At 43.5% G+C, this 23,207-nt stretch overlaps 1 protein-coding gene, 1 long non-coding RNA gene and 1 pseudogene across 2 annotated transcripts; 2 read left to right on the plus strand and 1 right to left on the minus strand.

Moving 5' to 3' along the window:
- The first annotated feature begins 1,865 nt into the window (after positions 1 to 1,865).
- Positions 1,866 to 10,638, plus strand: LOC112870052 (beta-defensin 105-like). Its single transcript, XM_025933134.2, has 3 exons — positions 1,866 to 5,704; positions 6,065 to 6,106; positions 8,943 to 10,638. Exons 1-3 carry the CDS (start codon positions 5,635 to 5,637, stop codon positions 9,068 to 9,070), a joined length of 240 nt encoding a protein of 79 aa, XP_025788919.2. The 5' UTR covers positions 1,866 to 5,634; the 3' UTR covers positions 9,071 to 10,638.
- On the minus strand, positions 9,530 to 22,607 carry LOC147581438 (uncharacterized). Its single transcript, XR_015249909.1, has 4 exons — positions 22,168 to 22,607; positions 21,370 to 21,458; positions 10,633 to 10,836; positions 9,530 to 9,704 (listed from the first exon to the last, which is right to left on the minus strand). It is a non-coding gene; the product is annotated as an uncharacterized LOC147581438 (long non-coding RNA).
- LOC112869943 (beta-defensin 107A-like) lies at positions 12,782 to 20,034 on the plus strand (annotated as a pseudogene).
- Positions 22,608 to 23,207: the final 600 nt, after the last annotated feature.

Raw genomic sequence — 23,207 nt, forward strand, 5'->3', positions numbered from 1 at the left:
AGAGATCAGCACAGCGTCCATGATACAAGAGCAGGAAACACCCACATTTATACATTTCTCTAGACCAGAGAACATCTTGATCAGCGAGGCATGCCAGAAATGAGGACGTTTCCATGCTTTGCCAAGCCGAGCCCACATCTCAGTGGGTGTCACTCAGTCCGCAGCTCACTGCTTTTCTGATACTGGAAAGTTCCTAAGAAGGACAATGGGGAAGAAGGGAAGACAGAATAGAGGGTGCCTTGATGATCAGGGGCAGATATATGCACCAGTAGGAAGAAAGATCTGGAATCTGGCAGTTTGGATTTCTAATCCTGACTATGCTCCTTAATAGCTTTGGTTCACTCGTATGTAAAATCAGAGTAATTACATAATATCATGATGGAGTCAGTGGGGTCTGAATTCCAGCTCCAATATTTGTGAGCTGTGTACATTTGGCAAGTGCCTTTACTGAAACATATGTTTTATTGTTTATTTTTTATTTTTTTATTTTTTTTTTAAATTTTTTTATTTTTTCAACATTTATTTATTTTTGGGACAGAGAGAGACAGAGCATGAACGGGGGAGGGGCAGAGAGAGAGGGAGACACAGAATCGGAAACAGGCTCCAGGCTCTGAGCCATCAGCCCAGAGCCCGACGCGGGGCTCGAACTCAGGGACCGCGAGATCGTGACCTGGCTGAAGTCGGACGCTTAACCGACTGCGCCACCCAGGCGCCCCTATTGTTTATTTTTTAAAAAGTGCTGATACTTTAAATACTATATACATCATCTTATTTAATCTGCAAACAGCTCCCTGGATAGTTATGAGCATATGGGATATTTGATATTTGATTAAGACTATAGATACATCAAATATCCATACACTCTGACCACAGGCTGCCACTAATTTGATTACCTCTTTTTCCTAATCTGAAGTAAATCAGCTAAGTGGATGGAGAGAAAGGCCTGAATTACCCACTCTAATTCTTCCCTGTTGGGAAATACTTCTCTTTAATGTGACATTAGGGAGATGAGCCTCACTCATCATCATTCTCCCTATTATTATTGCTACTGAAAATTGAAGTATCTTAAAATATTATTAGAATAATCACAAACTCCCGAAAAGCAACCAAATGCTTGCTGTGTAACTGAAAACACGGTTTGTGAATGTGACCTGGATAAGACCATCAATTTACTTCCTCCTGCCATAGTAATGTCAATAAATGATTGAACACACAAATAACTGTGATATAAGGGACACATTTTTAACAGAAGAATTGCAGATGGTCCCAGTAGACACCTCCCTCCAGGAGGTGAGGCTTGAGTCCTCCAACTTGAATGAAGGCGATTAATTCCAAAGAATGTGGGGAGGCAAGAGCGTCCCTTTAGCGCGGACAAAGCTGGCATCTTAAATGAGTGGCCAGGTTTAACATCAGGGGTGGCCAGGCATGTCCCCAGCACATTCCCCTGACACGAGGGACAAGGTGAGGAGCCTCAACCCTGTGTTATTCTTCTCCCAGACCCCAAACCCCAGTCTGGTTGAGAAAACCTCAGACAAACTCAAAATCTGTAGGGTAGTCAGTAGGAATATGACATACCAGTGATAATTTCTTGGTTTTGACAAACGCATCGTGGTCATACTATTAATAATTATTAGCATGAATGTTAACATCAGGGGCAGCTGGGGGAGGGGTATGTGAGAACTCTCCACTGTGCAGATTTTCTAAATTATTCTAAATTAAACAATTTGCGTAAAATAACTATGCGGGAATGTTCCATGTATCCTTAGCCTCAGTCACCATGAGATTTTTGTGAGGTGTGTGTATGTATGTGTACGTGTGTGTGTGTGTGTGTGTGTGTGTGTGTGTGTGTGTGTTGATTATATATTCTTATATGAAAAATCCAGTGAAGAATGATAGGTTGAGGGTCACCTGGGTGGCTCGTCGGTTAAGTGTCAGACTTGGGCTCAGGTCATGGTCTCATAGTTTGTGGATTCGAGCCCCGCGTTGGGCTCTGTGCTGACAGCTCAGAGCCTGGAGTCTGCTTTGGATTCTGTGTCTCCCTCTCTCTCTCTACCCCTCCCTGCTCACACTCTGTCTCTCTCTTGCTCTGAAAAATAAATAAAACATTAAAAAAAAAAGAATGATAGGCTGAATATACAAATTTTTTTCTATTCCCTTCCAATACTCACTTAAAAAAATTTAGGAGAGCCTGAGTGGCTCAGTTGGTTAAGTGTCAGACTCTTGATTTCTCCTCAGGTCATGATCTCATGGTTTGTGAGATCGAGCCCTGCATCAGGCTCTGGGCTGGCAGCACGGATCCTGCTTGGGATTCTTTGTCTTCCTCTCAGCATATGGTGTCTCAGTCTGTTTGAGCTGCTATAGCCAAACACCCCAGACTCAGTAGCTTATAAACAACATTTATCACAGTTCTGGAAGCTGCAATACAAGACCGGGCACCAGCATGGCCGGGTGCTGGTGAGGACCCTCTTCTGGGTTGCAGATGGCTAACTTCTCACTGTGTCCTCCTTTGGGGGATGGGGACAGGGAGCTCTCAGGGGCCCCTTTTATAAAGGTGTTAATCCCATTCATGAGGGCTCCGTTCTCATGACCTAATCACATCCCAAAGGCTCATCTCCAAACATCATCACCGTGAGGATTAGGTTTCAACATGAATGTTGAGGGGGACACAGACATTCAGAGCATGGCATATGTAATTTTGTGTGAGCACTCACAAATAGCCAACTAACTCTCCCAAGGGATGTGCAACGTTGTAAGAGCTAAGATGTGTCCTACTCACACCTCACTGTGAGGAGGGCAGATAACTTTGAGTGGGCAAATTCCAAGGATGGGGTGTGGTGAGTCCCAGGGTTTGAGGGCTGCTCAGGGAAGAGGTAGAACCATGAGAGGTGTTAATCAGGTGGTACGTGGATAGGGTTGCATGAGGGGATGGGCCTCCCAGAGAAGGTAGCATGAGGCGCCCACCCCAAAGGGCCATGGAACTCCCAGGGGAGGGGGGTGCCAGACAGGGGCTCATGAGTCTAGATGATACCTCTCACCAGTAAGGTGAGAAGTCTCAGGATCAAAGCCCTAGAAGGCTGTCAGCAATTTGGAGTCTTACAGCTCTGGGATTTGTCTTATCTATGTTAGCAGATGTTGGGGGCACTTTTGTGGGGATGTGCAAAGCAGGTAGGCTCTAAATGGCTAAACAAATGATGATTTGTACCATATTCAAAGCAATTGGATATGGAAGGATTTGAGTTTGGAGCAGGAGGCTTTGAGCTACAGAAGTGAGCATGGTAGGGACCACTCTATAGGGGCATCTCTGGCCTCATGATGGAGCAAGGAGGCCATGCAATCCCCATGACAAGGACTAGCCCTTTAATTTGAAAGTTTCTAGAGTCATCTTGTTTTCCTAAGACTAGAAGTCCACTCCAGGTCAAGATCAGCTACATAACGTGCAAGGGCCCATGTTCAAGAAGTAGGAAAAAGGCGCCATTAAAGGTATCTAGTTCTCTCCATCTGTCATAGTAATGCTTCTTTGCTATTTAATGTCACAATCTCCCAGGCACAAAGATACTTGAAGGACACTTGCAGATGCTCACATTGCCTGGGGATCCCCACACTGCCACTGCGCATACGTGTGTGGTCCACCATCAGCCACTGCTGGACCGGCGTGTCTTGCTCCAGAGAGAGTCAAGCCAGGTGTTTCCCCCATGAGCCTGCCACTGCCATCCATGGTGGCCGGGCAACTCTCAAAGATCTGTCAATATCTTCTGCAAGCAATCCGTATTGAATTGGGGGCTGGAGAGAGGTCTGCTCCTGCCAGGTTGCCCGCCTACACCACGGCACGGTCATGGCACGGGAGGGTTTGATGGCATGCTGGGCCCTAAGACACTGCCATCCCATCTCTAGATACATCTCCACTCAGTACGAGCTGGGGGTCGGTGGTGGCAGTGTTTCTGGGAGGGATAGGAAAGGAGGAGGTTGGTGGGGCCCCCAGGGCCAGGGGCCAGGAACCCCCAAGAAGGTGAGGAGGGGAAGGAAGGCATATCATATGGGGACTGAGGCTCTAAGGTCCCAGACTTGCTCCTATTCCGACCAGATTTGATTTACAGAGCACATATTCAAAGATAAAATTATTAAGAATTGCAATACAGTGAGTGCTGAGCATTAAACCCCAAGGTAAGAACAGGGGTGTGCAGCTGCCCTCCTCAGACTTGGCCTGGCTCCAGGTTATTAAAAATGCCTGGAAGCTGAAGGCTGAGGCTGTTAGGCTCAGCTCTCATCCCCTAGTACCTACGTATTGCCTTATGTTCATGAAGCTGCCTTGTTTGAAGCCACAGAAACAAACGTGCAGATATCAGCATGGCTGCACTTTCCAGGCCAGAAAAAGTTCACTGTGAGTTGGTGTAGTTGAAAAAGAATTTACATAAAAGTTGAACGCAAAGCAGGATAGACAGACATGTGAATGTAAGGCTGGTAATAATAGCCAGACACACTGATAGCCACTTAATACTCATTTCAGTGAGTCCTTTTAAATATCCTATGAAGTATGTACCTTTATTCCGTCCCCATTGTAAGATGAAGAGACAAGTTCAACAAAGTAAGCCACCTGCCCGAGGTCATACATCTGCTAACCCGCTCTGTCTGACCTCAGCCTTCCTCATTCAGTTATCCTATTTTGCATTCCCAAGATGAAGAACAGAGCCTTGCAGAAGTATGGACAACAGGATGGGACTTATTTGGGGGTGCAGGGATATAAGTAGTAATTTTGATACCTGTGTTCTTGATGAATGAAAAGGATGTGGAAATTCTGCCTTTGGGCTGCTAGTTGACATTGTCACAGGCTCGGGGATTCAGAGCTAAGTTGGTAAAATGACTACCACCCCCCCCCCTTTTCTCCCAGACCACCATAAAATTGAGATTAACCACCCCCCTTTCTTGTGTGAAGGTAGTACAAATGAAAACCAGGGCAGTAACAGTGCACATTGCTTGGGCTTTTCTTACAGGGCACCAGGCTTCTTTCCAAGCACTTCCCTATGTTCCAAGCACATCCATATCCTCATCCCTACAGCTTGACAACAACCCTAAGAGACTGGCAGAGGAGCTGTGGGCTTCAAAGAACCAAGTGGATAGGCACAGCCATCCCCATCCCCCCAGCAAGCTTCAGCACAAAGCAAGCAGCAATTAGCATGAACACAAACAGTTCTTGGGTTGGTGCTCAGAAGTTAGGTGGGCAACCTGAGAAGATCCAGCCTCAAGGTGATGGAACGCAGCTCAGGAAAGGACCAGCTCTGGGCATGTTGCGTCTGTCAATCACTATGGCTGCTCCTTAGTCAATGGAAGAGACAATGGAGCTGGGAGAGAAGGGGGGCTAGCAGGCTCCTACATCCTGCATCAGTAGGATCAGTGCGTGGCTCCTGGTTTTCCAGCTCCTGGCCTCGTGTTCCTTCCACTGCCCCAGACAGAATTCCCAGAATACAGGTCCTCCCATCATGTCAGTCCTTGATCCTAGGAAATGGAGCATGTCAATGTGCTTTCTTTATTGATTCACTTCATTGACCAAGTGTATTCCCCATTACTTTCAAATATAAGTGAGCCTCCTGTCCTCTCGCAGAGGTCCCAGACCTCTGCTCCGAAGAGTCTTCCCCAGAAATGACCCTGACCGGGAAGATGTCTTATGCTGTCTTTGCCTTTGTCTTCATTTTCGCCCAGTTTCCATCAGGTAATTGCAAATGGATGGGATTGTGATGGGGGCAGCTCTTAAAGCCTGATGGTTCTTCTGTGGGCCACCGTAAAATCGAGATTAACAGTCAGCTCCCCACTGAGGTCCTCACGAGAATTTCTTGAATCTACAGTGGCATTTTCTCAGCAAATTACAATTCCCTCTCCCACCTACCCCCAACCTTTTTATTAAACTTCTTACTGGTTACCCAGAGTGCTAGCCTTCAGAAATAGAATAAAGATACAGCCTCTGTGATCTGCTGACCTTTGACAGCAGATGTGTGGAGCCAGGAATGTTGTTTTGTACAGTGTTATTTCCTGCACTGACTTTAAAATCCAAAATGTGCTATTTTGAATTTAGGGTGCCAGGCAGGACTCGAGTATTCCAAGCCACTTCCAGGAGGTAAGTTGAATCCCCTGTGTGTAATTTCTACTTTTAAGACCTCTGAACTGTCAGCTCCCTCTGACTTCTGGAGGCAAGGTGTGATAGAAATAATCAGAAGAATCGAGTTGCCTGAAACCCCAGATTTCTGCCTCTTGTAGCCAGCATCATATCTGGGTTTGTTATCTCGCAGGGAAATCTCTTAGTTACTGAATTGGAACTTTGGCTACAGAGATTTGCACCTGGTAATGACCTATTGTCATTAGCTTGTGGTGCTAATGAAAGCAAGGTTACAGGATCAGGCTTGTACCGGCCAAGAAGCACTGCTCTGAGAACATGCTCGCCCACGTCTTACAGGCTCTGCCCCTAAACCCAGTAAGAGGTGTCCCAGCCTATGCTACTGGTCTCAGAAGGATCAAATAAAGGAGTGGTGAAATCTCACCGCCAATACAGAAGAGCTGTGCCCATTGAAGCACCCCCTGACCTCTTTGTATACTTATCTTCTGCAGGAAGAATGCATATTATAAACAGAACCGAAAGAAATATCTCCAGAGAATTGCAAACAGAATTTAAAAGTGTTTAGACAGCATTTTGGAGTGAGAAACAATTGAGGTTCTACTCATCACTGAGCAGTTCCTGTGCACCAGGCAGTCTATTAACTTTATGTCGATTATGTCATTTAACCTTCAAAACATCCCTAGGATGTGGGTGATATTGTAACTGCTGTCTTATACAAGACGATGAAGCTGGGACACGGATGAGACGTTAAATAATTGTCCCCGGGTGACAGAATGACAAGTGGTAAGCTAGGCTTCCAACTCAGGATGCCAGAGTCACAAAGTCTGAATTCTGTGATTCCCAACCAGGTAGGAAAGCACCCAGCAATAGCCTTGAGCAGAGGTGGCATACAAAATCCTCAACAGACAGCAAGGCACTGAATGGTCAGACCACACCCTGCCTGAAAAGAGCAGATGCTGTCATAAATAATCACTCCGCCCAATGCTCGTAAGCGCTGCATATAAACACAGCCAGAGCGGGTTAGCAGGAGAATGGGTGTTCTAATTTGGCAGCAAATGGGCATCTAGAGACTCTCCCTGGCATTCCGAAGCGTAGGTCAGATTAGAAACACAACATAAGTCCATATCCTACCTGGTTCCAGGGCTGAAAACGCTGATTCCTCCCTGCCTCGGTAATGCAAGGCTCAGGAGGTAAAACGGGCTGGGGCATCATCTGAGTGAAGACGGGTGGAACTCACATAAGCTGGGAAAACAAGGTGGATGGCTGCTCACCCAGAAGTTTCCAGGTAAGGAAGAAGATTGGAACTCAGAAGGAGAAAATGATAAAATCAGCAGCTAGACATGAACAAGGAGTTGAATTGTTGTGTGGCGAGGAAGCAGGGCACTGGTTTTTCAGTGTTCTCAGGAAGCCTTCAGTAGAATGTTAGCTTGTGTCTGCCCTTGCCCCCAATCAAAGCGGGTTGGAATAAAAGTCATCGGGGGCTTTGTTTCAGAGCCAGTAGGAATTCTTATCACAAGTTGTGATGAGTGCACTACGTCTGGCAGAAGAGACATGTGATGCGGACTTGGGCTTTACTAGAGAGAAGCCTGAGGAACAGATCTGACTCTAATGGTGGACTTCGTAGAACCAACTGGATAATCACATCCATCCCCATGCCCCCTGGCAAGCTTCAGCACAAAGCAAGCAGCAATTAGCATGAGCACAAACAGCTCTTGGGTTGGTGTTCAGAAGTTAGGTGGGCAACCTGAGGAGATCCAGCATCAAGGTGATATAACGCAGTCCAGGAATGGACCAACTCTGGGCATGTCACTGAGCCATGATGTGAGAGGGAAGGAGAGGGAGGAAATGTCTTCTTTGATGAGACAGGGAACATAAAATCCTAAATAGCCACTGAGGATGGGGAAATAAGCTGTCAAGGAGCCCAGTGAGTGGTTGTCGTAGTGAGACCAACCTGTAAGGTTCCATGTAGCTCTGGGTTACTGACAAGAAGGTAGTTAACAGGAAAGAAAATAAGGGGTTGCAACATAAAGGTTGCCACTGGAGAACCAGACCAGCAAATAAAGGACTCTTGGCTGGTGAAGGCACTACCTCCCTGGTCCGTGAAAGTTATCCTGAAAAATTTTTTTTGTGATCATGTAAAACAGCTTTTGCTTAAAGTAACAACAGCAAAAAACAGCTAATTGACTAAATAGTGTTTGGCAAAATGTTCTCACATGAATTACTCCATTTGACCACTAAAAGAATTTACAGTGTAGACAAGTGTTTCTAGAATGTTCATTTGACAAATGAGAAAGTTGAGATCAGGCGGTTTGCAGAGGACACACACCATTTCCAGACCCCCTCCCAAAAAAAAACCACACCGAACTTCACCTCTACCTTCAAGGATCTTTTCAAACCACAAGATAACCCTCTAATCTTTATCCTGTAACCTTTACAGAAGTATCAGGTATGTATTTTTATGCTTCTGTAATATACACGACACTTGGTGCTTACTTGTGACACAGGCCAGGTTATAAACACATGAAGAACAAAGAATGTGCCAACCTCTTGCTTCAAAATTAAGTCTCCCCATCTCCATCCTGAGAAAAGCAGAGCTCTTTGAAAAATCAGGGCTGTTTCCGATTCTGTGTCTCCCTCTCTCTCTGCCCCTCCCCCATTCATGCTCTGTCTCTCTCTGTCCCAAAAATAAATAAAAAAAAAAAAAAAGAAAAATCAGGGCTGGCTCTTAAAAACACTCTTTATGACCATATAAACCCTCCCTTATTTGGGTGGCCTTTGATGTTCTCCCCACGTCCAGGGAGTCCCTGGACAGGTGTGTCAGCAGATCTTTCTGGCGTAGGTGACTTTGCTGCTTGTGAGCCATGCAGGCTCGGCCGGGGCAAGTGCAGGAAGATGTGTGCTGAGGATGAGAAGCCTGTTGGACATTGCAAGCTGAACTTTTTCTGTTGCCGACGGAAGGTCAGCTGAACCCGATGGGCCCTCCTCCAGTCTTGGAAGCGGGCCTGGACTTTCAAAGGAGGGCAAGAGAAATTGGGTGGCTTTACCCAAGTAACACCGTGAGCGAGTCTCAGAATCATTCCGGTTTCTTTCTCCCCTTGTTTTGTTTCTTTGCTTATTTTTTATTGATTTTAAAATCAAGATTCGAAGGTGCCTAAGAGCCTAATCAGATACTACCACTACAAATTTGTGGAGTACCTTGTCATTTGTGAGTATTTCCCCCATACTTTCCTCAGAGAACTCAATATAACCTTATGAAGTAGATTTTATTATCTCTATTTATATTTGAAGAAATTGAGACCCAGAGAAGCTGTCACTTCCTCAAGGTCATAGCCTGGGAGCCAGAAACGGACGTGTATACCCCCGTCATGTTCTGTGTATCTATCTATGTGTACCAATTTTAACAAAATAGAGAAACAGAAAGGGCATCGCATTTGTGTCAGTGGACTTATAATTGTATAGAATACAAGAAATTATCCACGTCATTTCTTGGTATATCAATACATTGTCATTCTTTACTTCTAGAACTTATGGTGTATTTTTTAGGCAACTCATACTTACTCAATTAATGTCTGTGGCACCAACTTCTCACTTCTTTTCTTGCCTATAAATGAAAATGCCAGAGATTGACTTACAATGTTCAGCCTAGACTAAGCATGGATGGTTGACTATATAACTTTTTGCCTCATGAAATAAAATTTGTAGCTTCATACAATAAAGGTCAAAATTATTCATCCTTATGAGCAGCTACTCAAATTTGATCACTCAGTTTTTACATGTGAGACGAACAGTATTTTGCTTAATGTTTGAGCTACCATCGTATGATTGGTCATTTTGCACTCCAGTACATCTTTTGGTCTCTCCTTGGTGGGAGAATGGTGGATGGGAGGAAGGGGTTCTCTCCCCCACCTCTCCAGCAGTGGCTGCCTCTCCCAGGTGCCCACACTTCAAAGTGTCTACAGGCAGAGAGCTCCGACTGGAGTTGTGCACCATGGCAGGACAGAAAAGTCAGCACTGGAGTGGACTGCACTCAGGAGATTAGGGAGGGCAAAGGGGCGTGGCTTCCACAGACCCAGTGAATGCTACTCAAGGTCACTGGGCTGAAACCATCCTAAAGGGAAAATTCCCAAATAATGTGGCCTGCTAGAGCAAGGGAACCGTAGTAAGTGGTTTAAGATAGAGACCTGGGAGGTTAGGTTTAAGATAAGTTCATAAGATGGACCAGAAACAATATCAACCATTCAGGACACAGTAGAATGCCGTGGGCCACACGGGAGCCTTGAAAGAACACAGAAATATGCTTTCCAAAAGGAGACTTATCTTGGAACATTGCGGTATCCGTTTCTTTCACTGTACAACAAAGCACCACAAAAGTTAGCAGCTTAAATAGCACACGTTATCTCTCAGGCTTCCATGGGTCCAAAGTCTGGGCACAGGGTAGCTAGACTCGCTGCTCAGGGTTTCACAAGACTGACAGCATGGTGTTGGCCCAGATTTGGATCTAATCCAAGGCAAGAGATCTACTCGCACACCCCTGGGGCTGCTGGGAAAATTCTGTCACTTGGGGTCCTAGGCCTGGGGTGGGTGGCTGTTGTCTTGCAGGCTGTCAGCATCGGGCTGTCCTGAGTGAGCCGAGGCTGCCTTCTTTTTCCTGCCCAATGGCTCTTCCCATAGAACAGCAGTTTCTCCTTCAAGGCCAGTGAGAGACTCTCATCCTTCAAAACTCCAATTTCTTTCTAATCAGAACAAAAGAAAGGGGGAGAAAACCAAGCTTCACAGAATAACGTTTTTGTTCACCATTGGAATCAAATTAGTATTGATCCAAACTAGATTGTTTAAAGTTTATTTATGTTTGAAAGAGAGAGAGAGTGAGCAGGGTAGGGGAAGAGAGGGAGACACAGAATCCAAGCAGGCTCCAGGCTCTGAGCAGAGAGCCCGACGTGGGACTCCAACCCATGAACCCAGAGATCATGACCTGAGCTGAAGTCAGACACTTAACCAACTGAACCACCCAGGCGGTGGGTGGTTGTAAACAAACTAGATTGTTTAAAATTAATTGCAACCCCCAAGTCATTTATAATATTACTCAAACATGGATTGCAAGATAAATGACAGGGAATTCAAATGGTACCTCAGGAAATATCTGTTTAACACAAAAGTAGTCAGTAATGCAGGAACAGAAGGGGGAAAGAGGCATAACGTTTAGAAAACAAATAGCAAATGGCAGATGTAAATCTTACCTCATCAATTATGGCATTAAATGCAAATGGGCTAAACACTCCAGTTAGAACCTAGCAGAATGGAGTATGTAAAGAAGATGCAACTCTATGCTGTGTGCCAGAGACACAGTTTAGATTCAAGGAACTAAAGAGATCAAAACGGATGGAAAAAGATATAGCCAAAGGCAAGAGAACTTTGTACAATGGTAGATGAGTCAAAGCCTCATGAGTCAACATGACAATTATAAGTGTATATAAACCTCACAGGAGTCACAAAATACACGAAGTGAGAACTGACACATCGCAGGGAGAAACCGATAATTCAACAAAAATATTGGAGGACTTTAATATTTAATAAGGAAATAGATCTGAAGACACTGTGAACCAGTTGGACATCTATGGCACACTCCACCCAACAACAGCAAAATACACATTCTTCTCAAGGTCCCATGAGACGTTCTGTAGACGTTCTTCCAAAATATCTGCAGAATAGGCCATATGGTAAGCCAAAAATCCAGCCTCAATGATTTCAAAGGATCGAAATCATACCAAGTATACTCTCTGACCAAAAAGGAATAACAAGAGAAAACTTGGGAAAGTCACAAAGATGTGGAAATGAACAACATGCTCCTAGATCAGCAATGGGTCAAAGAAGAAATCGAAAGAGAAATTAGAAAATATTAGGTGAATGAAAATTGAAAACAAAGCAAAACAAGACTTAGGGGATGCAGCTAAAGGAATGCTTAGAGGAAAATTTATAGTTGCAAATGTCTCCATTTAACAAGAGGAAAGATCCCAAATCAGTGAACTAATCTTCCAATTTAGGAAGCTAAAACTTCAAGAGCTGACTAGTCCCTCGAAGGGTACCCTGTTCCCTTGGATCTGTTCCAAACATTTTAATGTCTATAGGATTTGCTCTTTCATTCATTCTGTGTACTTGGGCTCCCCTTGTTCTCCATTTTTAAAATTTTTTAAATGAAATTTTAAGTCATAAGTGTAGACATTTTTCATTGTTTAAAATAAGCATTTGGACACAAATTTCTGTGATTCTTTTGCTGGGTCCCACAAAACTTGACATATTGTTTTTTTGGGTTTTTTCTTTTAGTTTATTTATTTTGAGAGAGAGAGTGTATGAGTGGAGGAAGGGCAGAGAGAGAGGGAGAGAGAGAGAATCCCAAGCAGGCTCCACACTGCCAGTGCAGAGCCAGATGTGGGTGGGGAACTCACGAACTATGAGATCATGATTTGAGCTGAAATCAAGAGCCAGACACTTAACCAACTGAGCCACCCAGGCACTCAGATATATTGGTATTTCTTTATGTGCAATGTGAAATGTTTTCTAATTTATTCTTTGATGCATACATAATTTAGAATTATGGTTTTTTTATTTTCAAATATTAGGAAATTTCCTAAATGGGTTATTGTTATAAACTTCCAATTTATTTTTATTAAAATTTTTTTTTAATGTTTATTTATTTTTGAGAGAGAGAGAGAGAGAGAGAGAGAGACAGAGTGTGAGCAGGGGAGGGGCAGAGAGAGAGGAAGACAGAATCCAAAGCAGGCTCTAGGCTCCGAGCTGTCAGCACAGAGCTCAGCGCGGGGCTCGAACTCACAAACTATGAAATCATGACCTGAGCTGAATCAAGAGTCAGCTGCTTCACCGACTGAACCACCCAGGCACCTCTGATATTTATCATTTCTGATGTTTTTTATTCTCCTTGAAAATCAAGTTTCCTTCTTGCATTTACCTTCAGCCTGAAGAACTTCCTTTAGGGAATCTCTGGTAGAGAAAACTTTCAGTTTTCTTCTCCCTGAAAATATGTTTATTCTATCTTCCCTTTTTAAAGGAGTTCTTCCTGCAGGTGGAATTTGGGGCAGGCAGCTTCTGCTTGTTTTCCTTCAGCACAGCAGGGTGTGCCCCCCCCCCCCCCCCCCACCTTACTTACCTCTTTCGTTTCTGAGGAGAAGCTGATGGTAATTCAATTGCGGTTTCCCTGAACTCAAGTGTTACTTTTCTCTGGATGCTTTCACGATTCTCTCCCTTTTTTTGGATTTCAGAAGTTTGACTGTGTTGTGCCTAAGCATGGTTTTTATGTTCCTTGCAATTCGCTGAGCTTCCTGGTTTTGTCATTTTGTGTCTTTCACCGCATTTGGGAATTTTCAGCCATTATTTCCTTGAACTACTTTTTACCCCATTACGGTTCTCTCCTCATTCTGGGACTCCAATGGCCTGACTGCTTTAGATTTTGATGTTATCCATCAGACCCTTGAAGGCCTATTTCTCTCAATCTTTTTTTCTCTCTGATCTACAGATTGCATAGTTTTTATTGATTCAGTGACTCTTGATCCTGTCATATTTTCGGTGCTATCAAATCTATTCAGTTAATTTTGTTCAGATATTTTTTAGTATCAAAATTTTTTTTATATTTTCTGTTCTCTAATGAGACTTCCTGAGTTCAAATTGATTGCATGTGTGTTTTCTTTACTACTTCAAGTGTGTTAAAATTGATATATTAAGGTCTTGTCTGATTATTTCAACAAGATTGATGTCCAGGACGATGTGAATGTTGTGCTGAAAAGGATCTGAAGACTGGTACATCTTCTGAAGAATGCTGATGTTTTGATTTGACAGGAAAGCGACTCTATTAAACTCAATTTGCAAATATCACCTCATCTGTAATGGGCAGCGGCTCAAATCTCAGGGGTGTTTGCGTGTTTGTTTCATTTTATCTTAACAAGGTGAATGCGTGGTTCAGGGGTTAGCAAGAGTTATGGGCAGAGTTCACATATAGAACCTAAGCTCCCTTTTCTGGGTTTTCATTTCCAGAAGCTGTGGTGCTTCTCCCTTAGCTCTATCTTTGTGTTCTAAGTTTAGAAAGAGGGTGGATATCTTGTTTGTTTTGTTTTAGCCTCTCCATGCCACCCTGCAGTCAGAGAGAACATACTCTGGGCTGTTCCATATTTCCAACTTTTGACTTTTATCCAAAATATGCCTGTATTTATTTCAACTTTCATATTCTTTGGGTAGTTTTTTTGTGGGTTTATTTCGTTTTGTTTTGTTCCCCCCGAGTTTTACTTGTTATCGGTGGGAGGGTCCACCTGTTAGAAGCTCACTCTGCTTTATTCAAAATGGAATTACTCATTCGAGTTTTAATCTTTCAAGTAACTCCCCTACCTAAAATCCTTCAATAACTTTCCTTTGATTTTAGGATAAAGTTCAAATTTTTTAGTAACATATAAATACACCTGGTAGTTCTCCAACCCGTATTTGTTGAATGAAAGCTATTCCCATAACATATGAGATATGGTCATATTTAATCATAATGCCCTTATCCTTAATAATATCTTACAGGGTTCCCTGGGTGGCTTAGTTGGTTAAGTATCTGACTCTTGATCTCAGTTCAGGTCTTGATTTCTGCCCCATGTTGGGCTCCATGTTGGGTATGAGGCCTTCTTAAAATCATCATCATCATCATCTTAAGATGAAAAACTTTGAACATTTGATAATATCTACATTAATTAGTTGACTATTCATGAGTTCTTCTAACTAGGCAGCTATTAATAAGTCAAAGAACATATATTTTGAATATCTACTGCTACAAAGCTCTGTCATGAAGAGTGAATGGAAAGGAAAGGATGGAGGGAGAGTGGTTTTCATCTGTGGAGTTTATAGTTGAATTGGCCAGATAAAAAAATTTTCATATACTATAATTTTGGAAAAGCAATTATACCAGGCACCCATTAATAACAGCTAGGTCCTCTTATAAGAGAGTAAGTTGTGTGTAATATCTTAGAGAAGAAGAAACGGAATGGGGACTATAGATCTTCTGGAAGGGAAGGTACCCGAGATGGGGCTTGAGGGAAAAAAGAGACATCTAGGCAGAGACATAGGCTGGAGGGATCCGGGCTGGAGGACAGGTTGTTTGCTTTACTCTCCTGTAAACCTCATTTAGGTAATACCTGACCCAGAGGCCCACACGCTATTCAGTAGAGCATGAAAAATAGTTTCTTCCTAATGAACATTACAAACCAAAGTTGATTTCCAGCCCTTTCAGAGCTGTAGAACCTGGTTTAATCAACTTCTCTTGGTAAAAGAGCTGGATTTTACCAACTGTCCCTCCTTTGTCCTCTCTCCACTGATGTCTGGAGCCATGAGAATCTTTTTCTTAATTTTTGCTGCTCTCATTCTCCTTGCTGGCATTTTCTCAGGTAAAAGGAAATCCTAATAGATGTAAGGGTGGCAATCTGTCTTTTAAGAAGAAAGCTGAGGGTTTAGAAATATGTATGACTCATTCCTGTGTTCTTAAAAGGTCCCGGGACAAACCAGTTATTGGAAATCTTTCATTTTATTTCTTATTTTTATTTTATTTTATTTTATTTTATTTTATTTTATTTTATTTTATTTGAGAGAGAGAGAGAGAGAGAGAGAGAGTAGGGGAGAGGGGCAGAGGGAGAGAGAGAGAATCTTTTTTTTTCTTTTAAATATAATTTATTGTCAAGTTAGCTAGCATACAATGTATACAGTGTGCTCTTGGCTTTGGGGGTAGATTCCTGTGATTCATTACTTACATACAACACCCAGTGCTCATCCCAACAAGTGCCTTCCTCAATGCCCATCATGCATTTTCCCCTTCCCTCCTCCTCCATCCCCCCCATCAACCCTCAGTTTGTTCTCTGTATTTAAGAGTCTCTTATGGTTTGCCTCCCTCTCTGTTTGAAACTACTTTTTCCCCTTCCCTTCCCCCATGGTATTCTGTTACGTTTCTCAAGTTCCACATATGAGTGGAAACATATGTTATCTGTGTTTCTCAGACTGACTTATTTCACTTCGCATAATACCCTCCAGTTCCATCCACGTTGCTGCAAATGACAGGATTTCATTCCTTCTCATTGCCAAGTAGTATTCCCTTGTGTATATAAACCACATCTTCTTTATCCATTCATCAGTTGATGGACATTTAGGCTCTTTCCATAGTTTGGCTATTGTTGAAAGCACTGCTATAAACATTGGGGTACAAGTGCCCCTATGCATCAGCAGTCCTGTATCCCTTGGGTAAATTCCTAGCAGTGCTATTGCTGGGTCATAGGGTAGGTCTATTTTTAATTTTTTGAGGAACCTCCACACTGTTTTCCAGAGCGACTGCACCAGTTTGCTTTCCCACCAACAGTGTAAGCAGGCTACATGCTCGGCATGGAGCCTGAGGCGGGGCTCGATCATATGACCCTGGGATTATGACCTGAGCCGAAATCTAGAGGCAGACGCTTAACTGACTGAACCATTCAGGCACCCCTGGAAATCTTTTCTTGAGTTTAGACAAAAAAACAATGGGACCACACAGAGCCAGACTAACTCCAAACAGAGAAGTATCTGGTTAATTTCCCTAAAAGCTCCACCAAGGGGTTTCAGACTTCTCTTTATGTTTAGATCTTTCCTTCTTCTGTAATATTCAGCACAGCTTTAGCATATGTCAAAGTGATTGCTCTAAAATGAGAGGAAATTTCAGAGGCAAAGTCCAAACACATTTGTTAATTTAGAGAAGTATAGCTTTTGTAACCTAAATGAAACTAAACTCAAAAGGTTCTTAGTCTGTTTTTTTATGTCTTACTAGTTGGTCCAAATCTCCTAATCTTAGATTATTTAGAATTTCTTTCTAGTTCTCACATACTGATGTGAGAAATTATATCATTTAAACAAGTAGCATCTTGATTAGTTTGCTTTTCAATCTTTGACACCTTTGAAATAGTTTCTTTTTGCTCAGGTACAGCCAAGACTCTCCCTAAAAAATGTTTATATCCATCCTTTCTCAACTGTCTTTCATTCCTCCTGTTATGAAGTCATTTCTAATGGGGACTCCCTATGTATTGTGAAACACTGTTCTTCATGGTTCCTGGATTTCTACACTTAACTATTACACAATCAGGCCTCAGTAAGCCTACCAAACCAATAGATATGAAATGTGTTCCTACCACTTAATGAGAAATTGTTTGGGCATTATATCAAAAGTAAGTAAAATGGAGATCAAAAATGTAATAGAGCATGGTCTTCACCCTTAATTTGCTTGAAGTTTATTATTTTATTATTTCTGTGTTGGTCAAAAGTAGGTTGTCCAGAATAATAAATAGGCGATTTGATAAATTTCAAATGTGTAAATAGGTGAATGGATGAGACAGGAAGATACACAAATAGCTATAGTACAAAACAGTTCTCATAAGTGCCATAAGAGATACAGATGACAAAGAGAATCTTGGTTTTCTAACTGGAGAATCAGGAGGGGCTTCCTGGGATGTGGTATTTACATTGCACTTTTGAAAACAGGCATAAAAACATGCCCTCATGTTTCAAAGTCTCACTTAATCAAATCACTTACTTAGCTTCTGCCCCACTCTCTTTCTTCAGAGGTCAGACAATGGATCCAAGTAGAAAAACACATGTTAAGCTGTCTTCTCCATCTCCAATCATCAGGCCTCTGACTCATTAATTAAGGGCTCCCTGTCTTCAGATTTAGCTCAGACACATTTGAATCCTAACAATAAGCACAGGATGGGCTCCAGTTGGGACCACCACCACCACCATCACAACTACACAGAATCTTAGAGCTGGATGTGAGTTCAATGGTCAATACAAGAGGTAACAACAGACTATCATGCCAAGACATTGGAGGTTGGATCTCAGTTCCAATCCTTATAAACTGTATGAACTCTTGTGCTTCAATTTTCTTTCTATAAATGGTAATAACAATAGGATGGTTTTAAAGATTAAGGCATTTTTCAAGGCACCTGGGTGGCTAAGTTGGTTGAGTGTCCAACTCTTGGTCTTGGCTCAGGTAATGATCTCATGGTTCTTAGGTTTAAGTCCTATGTCAGGCTCTGCGCTGACAGTGCAGAGACTGCTTGGGATTCTCTCCCTCCCTCTCTCTCAACCCCTCCCTGTTTGCTCTCTGTCCTCCCCCCCCAATAAATAAATAAACATTTAAAATATATTTAAAAATATAAAATATTAAGACATTTGTTATATTCGAGTAGAGGCTAACTTGTTTTAACAAAGAAACTTAAAAAGATAGTAAATGAAAAAGGATAGTTTATTTGTTTCTCATGTAAAAGTCCAAAAATAGGTAAGTTGACCAGTGTGAGTAGAAGGAAGGTTCTTCTCTATTAAGTCATTTTGAGACCAGAGAGGAAGGTCAACCTTGCATCCTAAACATGGGACTGTTTTATCTGGTTCTAAAGATGTTCTAATGGAAAGGGCTGAAAAGCAAGTCAAGAGCATGGTCAAAGACATTGCACAGAACCAGCCATTGGTCCAAACTCATCCATGTGGCCATACAGGGACACAGGGCCAGGAGCTGACTCCTTATGCTAAGTATCCACGTGTCCGGTTAAAAACCAGAGGATCCATTACTCATTGTCTGAAGGAGAAAACTAACTGCTTGAGGAAAGTTTAACAATCCCTCCGTATAAACCGCTTAAACAAAGCCAGGCATGCCCTCTGTTCTCTGAGAAAGTTCACTGTTGCTATTGTTTTGATGTCACTGTTCTTATCATCATTCCTGTTCTTATGATCTGCCCTGATACGTATTCCATGTTAGTTGATTGCCCAGAAGCGTGATGAATTTCAGTTGTTCTGTAACTCAGACTATTCCCAGTTCAGCATGGGACTATTGAAAAAATTTCCTCTAACTGTGAGCAGAAATCTAAGGCCGTGCAATTCCTTTCCATTGGTCTGCATCCTAACTGGGCATGGTGTCAGTGTCTCTTCCGCATGGCAGTATCTCAGTTGTATGGCAGCTAATGTATAGTCTGTTCCCCCTCTCCCAATGCTGTACTTTCCAAGAATAAGTTCCTTTTGAGAGCAACTGCCAGTTCCTTCTATCACTTCTCCTGAGAACCCACACCACAAGAAATTTTTTCATTCATTCCTCTCAAAATATTTTTACTCTCCTCAGCTTACTCTTTGCTCCGAAGGAAAAGCCACGGCTGAGGCCACTCTAAATTTGCCTGCCAGAGTTAAATCCATTATTCCATTGATGTTTTTTACAGTGTGGACCAGCACCATGTTTCTTTAACTTTGCACCTAAAATTGTCCACAACTGCACAACAGTGCATTTGGTCTCTCATCGGTCTGCCTACAGTGTAAACAGCACAGTCTTTACCTTTCACTGTATATCGGAGCCTATTGATTTTGGAGACATGAAAAAAGATCATTTATTGGAAAGGACTGTTTATTGGGATTAGAAAGTGTACTGTCTCCCTCCCAGGAAGAAATACTCTGCTTCTAGATATCCTAGAAATGATTGTGGCAGAGGGAAGTGAATATCAAGTAAGGACCCTGTGTGTATTGTGCAGCGAGTTTGAACTCCAGTGAAGCCGTTCAGGAGGCATCTGTTTTTTCTGACCTCTAGATTTATACTTTGTGTCTGCAGGAGATTCACTAATGGGGAATTGTGGGTGAGGCCCAGGTGATGTCATGTTGCTTTCTGGTCACAGATTCCTGGATAACTGAAGTCTTGCTTTCTTCACTTAGCTAGCGGAGGGATGCACAGAGAGCCATGTTGTCTGAAACCGGACGGTCACCGTGAAGCCGAGTGCCTTTCCTTTGAGGTTAAGATTGGGGGCTGTAGAACTGAACTGACACCACTCTGTTGAAGAAAAAGGAAGAACAAGTACAAGCTAAGCCGCAGCTGCAAAAAAAGAGAGGCGAAGATACTCTGGCTGTGAGCTCCATGCGGCAAAGCTCTGGGTTTTCTCTCTTGCCCTCTAAAGTTTGCATTCTTTGAATGAAGCCACCAGTCCTGCTTCTGACACTGCAGGGAAATGCCCGCCCTAGGCCCTGAGCTTCCTGAGGGAAGGCACTGAGTCTTGTTCACCTTTGCACCCCCACTTGCTGGCATAGGGCCCATTCACTATTTTATTGACTGATGAAGTCAGTGAGGGAGTGAATGAACAGGTAAAACAGATAGAATGGAAAGGTGGGACCATGGTTCAGATGGGTTCTGAAGTGACAGTCCTGGCTTCAGACACATGTGTGACCCTGGCTTTTGCTGTTCAGACTCTGGGATCCGTGCTATAAGAAGAGTCAACCACCTAGTGAATAGACCACCTGCTGGACACCAATTATGGCTGCCTTCGCAGCACTGCTGACAAGTACCCCTCTGTCTCCTTCACAGGTAAGAGTTGCTAGAATGTCCTCCACACTCTGTCCAATCTGGGACATGAAGTGACCCAAAGAAACTGGCCCGTGTCAAAGTTCAGGTTGGCCAAAGATTGGGTAGCATCTTCCTTCTGGCCACTTGCCGTGAGAATTGATCCCGTCGTGGCCTATTCAAGTCCCAGGTGCCTAGAGATAATCTAATTCAACGCTCTTATTACAGATGAGGAGGTAAAGGCCCAGGAAGATCCCACAGGTACTAGGTTAGTTATAGCCATATCTAGACTTTGGCTTTTTGGTCCTGTGTTCTTAGCAGGTGTACAAAATGGTGTGCCAGATGAGGACAGAAGCCTATGGCTGAAACAGCTTTTAAATCTTTTTTTTTTTTAACTTTTTAAAAATGTTTATTCTTGAGAGAGAGAGCGAGCACATGTGCATGCATGAGCAGAGGAGGGTCAGAGAGAGAGGGAGACACAGAATCTGAAGCAGGCTCTAGGCTCTGAGCTGTCAGCACAGAGCCTGACGCGGGGCTCGAACCCACCAACTGTGAGATCATGACCTGAGCTGAAGTCGGACGCTTAACCCACTGAGCTACCCAGGCGCCCCGGCTGGAACACCTTTTAGCAGCTCAGTGAGCAGCTGGTGGAGGAAGCAGCTGAAATCAGCTGCAGAAAAATTAGACACTTTGCAAAGTTCCTTCTGTGACCCTGAGATCTTTGCTTTTGGGGCTGATGGTAATGGTAAACTGAGGTTTGCCTCTGCCCTGATTTGCCAAAATTTGGAGTCCCCGCTTTCGGGCAGAGAAAGATACAGTTCACAGGCTGTTTTCATCACAGATTTACAGCACACCCTTCCAGAAGAGAAGAAACAAATCCCCTCAGCTCTGCTCTAGAGAGTTTTCTTACCTATTCGATGAAGGCCTGCTTCCTGCAGAGACGCAAATAAGAGAGCAAAATAAAACACGATGTCCTGGGACAAGACAATTTGTAAAAAGCTGTAAAATAAGAAATAAAAATGTGTTTTTAAAAAAAGTGTTCTGGTGCTGCTACATACCTTTATGGTTAATCGGCTGAATTTTTTGATCTGAAAGCTACGTAAGAGACGAGCGGGCAGATAAAGCTGTCTGTTGTAATCAGAGGAACTTGCTCAGGTCCTGGGCTTTTCCCCAAAATTCTTTCCCACGGTCTCAGATAAAACTAACTGCCTTTCAGAACCTAAATGTACTTAGATCTCTTCCCCCTTTCCTTCCTTTTTTCTCCCTTTCCTTGCAAAATGAACCGTAGTGTGCATATGGTCTCCCTCTTTGCTTCTCAACTTACAGAAATGTCCTCTGCCATCTTCATGCCGCTGGGATTTCTCATAAAAAGGAGCCAGTGACCTCTCAGACACGTCCTGGCCACTGTCCTCTTAGTAAAGATTCCAGGGCCAACCCTAGTGACCCATGGCCAGCATTCATTCAATCTGGGTTCTTTCACAAACATTTCACAATGAGGTCTGTCTCCTTCATTTCTGTCTCCTCTGCCCATGAGGACCTAAGCGTTCGGCTATTTTCTTTCTCTTCCTCCCTGGCTCTCCTTTGTTCCCTCTGTGCTGGGCTTGCACGCACCCTGGTTTAATCCACCTTGTTATACGTTCTCTCTAAATAACCCCACATGCTCCCGTGGTTCAAGGTCTCACCTACTGCCACGGCACCGTCTGCTTACCAGCATTTCCGGGCTCCAAGCCCCTCTTCTGTGTTGCACTCTAGGGCAGTGTGTGGACACCCTGCACGCTGCATCTGCCAGACCCCGTGGCCAGCTGGCTTCCTGTCAGTGCATTGGCAGTAGACGGGAAATGAAGGCGAAAGGTGAAGACACCTGCTTCCATTTCCTGCTCCAGCCACCTGCACCCCAACAGCAGCAGATGGTTGGCTCCAGGTGCCCGCTTCTTTCGGCTTTCTCAGCAGCCCGACAAGATCTCTTGAAAGGACCAGCAGCACCCAGGGTCTGTCCCCTTGGTAGTTAAGAAGACCAGTTGAGCCACGACTGGCTTTGCCGTGTACCCTGGCTCTCCACACCCCTGTTTGGCTATGTCTCCTTCTCAGAAGTGTGAACCCTGGCTACAGGTTGCCTCCACCCTGTTTGTCTGAGCCCCAATCACGGAGCCCTCCTTCCTCAAGTCTTAAGCCACACCCACGTGCTGCTCCCCACTTAAGAGGTCTGAGCACCAGCTCAGATGTAGGTGTCCCGTACTCACACATCCGGTCTCCAGCTGTAGGCTGCTTACCGCAGGGTTTCCAGCTCCTGCTCCTTATAACCCCTTTCCCTTCTGCTCTTCTGGGCCTGTAGTTGTTAAGCTCTGTGCCTTTTCAGCCACCCACCACCTGTGTAACCAATTTCCTGCATTAAATTCCCTGTTTTGAATATCCAGTATGATTTCTGTTGTCCCGAATGGGCCTTGTCTGACAAAAATCCTACACTATATTTCAAACTCTAACATCTTGCTAAAGTTTTTTAGGGCATTGGTCTTCCCCAACTGGATTTCTGGTAGGCACCCCAAAGGAACTTGTTTTCGTTGCAATTTATCACTTTCTTCCCAAAACTGATCTTCATTCACTATTCTAGATCTTGATAAATATTGTTACCATTTACCCAGACACTTGGGCTAAAAACAGCTTCCTCAGGAGCACTTAGGTTCCCTCACAAATCACCCAATTTACTCATTACATAAATCTACATAGATTACTCACTAATATGTGCAAATG

The sequence above is a fragment of the Puma concolor genome, chromosome B1 (genome assembly GCF_028749965.1).
Source record: "Puma concolor isolate L17-30 chromosome B1, mPumCon1.1.hap2, whole genome shotgun sequence".
Classification (NCBI taxonomy): Eukaryota; Metazoa; Chordata; class Mammalia; order Carnivora; family Felidae; genus Puma; species Puma concolor.